The 3,299-nt window shown below is 51.8% G+C and overlaps 2 protein-coding genes and 1 pseudogene across 3 annotated transcripts in view; all 3 read right to left on the minus strand.

Annotated features, from left to right (window-relative positions):
* Positions 1-178: 178 nt before the first annotated feature.
* TEOVI_000662500 (uncharacterized protein) lies at positions 179-1,942 on the minus strand (the record flags this gene model as incomplete). The annotated part of the gene is made up of 1 exon (XM_067223500.1): positions 179-1,942. One exon carries the CDS (start codon positions 1,940-1,942, stop codon positions 179-181), a length of 1,764 nt encoding a protein of 587 aa, XP_067079601.1.
* A 652-nt stretch (positions 1,943-2,594) lies between these two features.
* On the minus strand, positions 2,595-2,969 carry TEOVI_000662600 (Cytokine-induced anti-apoptosis inhibitor 1, Fe-S biogenesis, putative; the record flags this gene model as incomplete). The annotated part of the gene is made up of 1 exon (XM_067223501.1): positions 2,595-2,969. The coding sequence occupies one exon, from the start codon at positions 2,967-2,969 to the stop codon at positions 2,595-2,597; it is 375 nt and encodes a 124-aa protein (XP_067079602.1).
* A 170-nt stretch (positions 2,970-3,139) lies between these two features.
* TEOVI_000662700:pseudogene overlaps positions 3,140-3,299 on the minus strand; it is a 549-nt pseudogene continuing 389 nt past the window's right edge. Inside the window, 2 exon segments of the mRNA in view lie at positions 3,140-3,193; positions 3,195-3,299. The exon segment at positions 3,195-3,299 is cut by the window's right edge and continues 9 nt beyond it. Coding sequence covers positions 3,140-3,193; positions 3,195-3,299 — 159 coding nt within the window.

The following is a 3,299-nucleotide window of genomic DNA, read 5'->3' on the forward strand; positions in this document are numbered from 1 at the left end:
TATTATTATTATTTTTTCACCCTTCGCAGATTCCAGCTCTCTTACCTGTTTACCCTAAACATCCGTCACTACAACCCACCTCTTCTTCGCTATTACGATTATTATTATTTTCTCTTACTTCCCCATCAACACCAGCGGTAGATGCTCCAGCTGATATAAATGTTGTTACCATCGTTTGCTAGTGTGTGGGAGTCTTCGCCATCTTCCGCACGGGTTGGGCATTCATCAACTCCACTGGATGAATTGTGCCGCTGTTGTTTCCAGCTGACAGCAACGCTGTGCGTGCTGCCTTCGACATCTCGAAGTTTCGCAGCAGTGCTGCCCTGCAAACCGCAGACTCTCCACAGAAGGCTTGTGCGAGCAACCAGTCACGTGGGGCATTATTCCCTGTTCGTGTGAGGGCTGCCGTAGCGCGGTACAGAACCGCTACACTCGCGAACACCTCGGCGACGTACTGAGCGGTAGTGCGTATGAACGCCGCATCGCGACGGCGCTCCCCCTCTCGAAGGAGCTTCAAAAAGGTCGCAACATCCCCCTCCAGCTCGTTGGCGCTTAGACGGAGGTACACATGAGGCGAAACGAGCCGCGGGACGTCTGACGGCGCGCTTATCGCGCGCATGAAAAGCGAAGACCCGATGCCTTTGCTAACCGACCCGGCAGCGCCCTGCAGACCACTTTCAGTATGCAAAAGTAACGGTGCGATGTATCTCTGGTGCTGTAAGCTGCCACGAAACGAGAGAGCTGCAAGTATCTGAGATTCGTCACGCACCATCCGCACAGCATACGCATAGTCTATAAGTCGGTCTGGTTTAGAGGCATGCGGCACACCGCCCTGTGGGTCCAGCTGTAGTACGCCGTTAATTACCTCACGTGTCAGCTGGAGAGCCGTTGCAAGCGCCTGGCCGGCGTACGTGCTGACAGCAACACATTCTGCCAACGGTGGATGTCGTGCGTCGCCCACCTCATTCTCTTTACTGTCGACAGGATTTGTGTCCTTTGCCAGTTGGCTCGGGTCATCCGCACTGCAACCTACTACAAAGGATGTCAGAGCGTCTATGCCATAGCGGCTGCAAGCCATGGCCGCCAAAGCCTTCTGTACGAACGGGTTGCGTATAAGTAAGGCGTCGTGACGCACTGCGTGGGTAGCATGCAGAGCACATATCTCTAGCAGCCGGTCTATCATCCCACTGCTGGCGGCCGCCGCGAGAAGGTTGTGTTCTGCCGTGAAGGCGTCCACAGCGGCAGCTGAGTTGGAGACTATTGCCGCCTCAGCACCACTCAATGTTACAGTGCACAGTCCGCCAGTTGCAGGGCTAACACTGATATGTCCGCCTGCCTGCTGCATTGGGAGCGACAAAAGTAGCGGTTCGCGGTTGCTTGCCGTGCCCTTCACCTGATCTTCCTTTCCGCACTCCTGAGAGGCGAGGAGTTGCATGGTTTTGGGTATTGAGCCAGGTGCGGCAATGGCGATAAACGAGCCGTGCAGCACCACTTTGCGGCCCGGTTCATTAGATCCATCGCTGCCGAGGGCCACGCGGACGTGGTCCTGTGAATTTGGTGGGGCGCGCCATTCAGTGGCGGCTGTGCCAACATCAACAGGCCACATCACGGGATGTGCAGACCGCTTTGTTGCGGTACGCACGGCGTCACACCTCTCGCGCAGGAGCGACCGCTGCGATGGCGCTGTAACCGGAGACTTTGCAGTGGTAAGCTCAGCCGCCTTCCCTGAGGATTTTTCTACATCGCTAGCGTTAACCTTGACGCCATCTGTATTACCATCTTTTTTTGTTGCTGCGGGCCCAATGCCATTGTTATCATTGGTATCGGTGATGGCCGGCTCCGCGCCGAAGTGCTGGAAAAGCAGGACATCTACCAACCGCCCCTGCGTGAGAAGCGCCGCCACAAAGTCTGGGCGGGCACGAAGAAAGAAACCTCGGCGCATCCCAGTAAACAACAACAATAACAACAATACAGGACTTAAAGTTAGTAGTGTTGTGCCCGACGATGACAATTTACCCTAAGCTTATTTCCCACTACACCCGTTACTCAGCCTAGGTTTGGTTCACCCACTTAAACCCGGGCGGTGCTTTTCTTTGGCTGTGCGTATTTATAAGATCATCCATCCATACAAGGAACAAAACAGCAAAAAACGAAGTGAAGGAGAAACAATATAATAAATTTCAGGAAATGAAAGTTTCCGCACGAAACGGAAAAGAAGGCCCACCACGGCGTAGAGCAGCGGTCACATAATGCGCTGAGTGTTCCCTTCACCGTGAACTGTCTGCCTGTGCCGGCTACCTTAAATAGGGATCGGATTGGTTGGCGTCGTCACACTTTGCATACGTAAACGTAGCACCTGCGCTTATTTCATCGTCTTTCCCTTTTCCTTCAGCGGAGTTGGACAGGCAACGCCGGAAAACAAAGTGGATAAATAAATAAGGGGATAGAAAGGGAGAAAATAGGTGAGGACGGGCACACACGAAACACCCACATATGTATATATATATATATATGTATACGTTCCACCATTTTCTAGCTCCTTTTTTTTTCTTATCTTTCCCCTCTCCCTCAGCCACACATACTCCAAATCTCATTTAGATATCATCAGTAAGATCCAACTTCACTTTCCCGTCAACTGCGTTATCAAAGGCAGGCATACCGAGGTACGGGCAGCCGGCGCAACGAAAGGCATCCCCCTTCGCGCAGTTCCCGCAGCCTCCTGGTGGCATGGCGCCCATCACTTGACTTCCACCGGCCTCCAACTGCCGCTCCAACTCGGCTCGGCCGCAGGTGCAGTTCTTACAAGCCCGGCGCCGTGTCGCACAGTCCAACTTTTCAACCGTACTTTTGGCCTCACGATCCTCAGCTGTAAGCAAATCATCCTCATCAATTGGTCGTCGTGTTTTGAGACTGAAGGCCTGTGTGGAGTTGGCGGCGTTGTGGGATGTTGATGGAGCGGGGGATGACATTCTCACGAGACAGTTCCTTCCAGTGGATTACCGCTCGGCTGCCAACGTTGCTGCTGAATTGACTTCTTGCCTTTACTTATATATATATATATATATATTTCAATGCTAATTTCCCCTCCCCTCTAATTATACGAGAGTTTGCACTAGTACTTCGTCAACCACGTACGACGCTATTTGTAAGAAAAATATCCGAGTTTCAAGACTAGAACTGTATTTTTTTTTTTTTTGCGGTGTATGTGTTTGAACACAATGTGCCACTATCTGTGTTGAAGGGTCCACATTAAAAAACAATAATGACAACAAGGGATGAAAGAGGTGAACAAAAAAAAA

The sequence above is a fragment of the Trypanosoma equiperdum genome (genome assembly GCF_001457755.1).
Source record: "Trypanosoma equiperdum strain OVI genome assembly, contig: ctg_1888, whole genome shotgun sequence".
In the NCBI taxonomy this organism is placed as follows: Eukaryota; Euglenozoa; class Kinetoplastea; order Trypanosomatida; family Trypanosomatidae; genus Trypanosoma; species Trypanosoma equiperdum.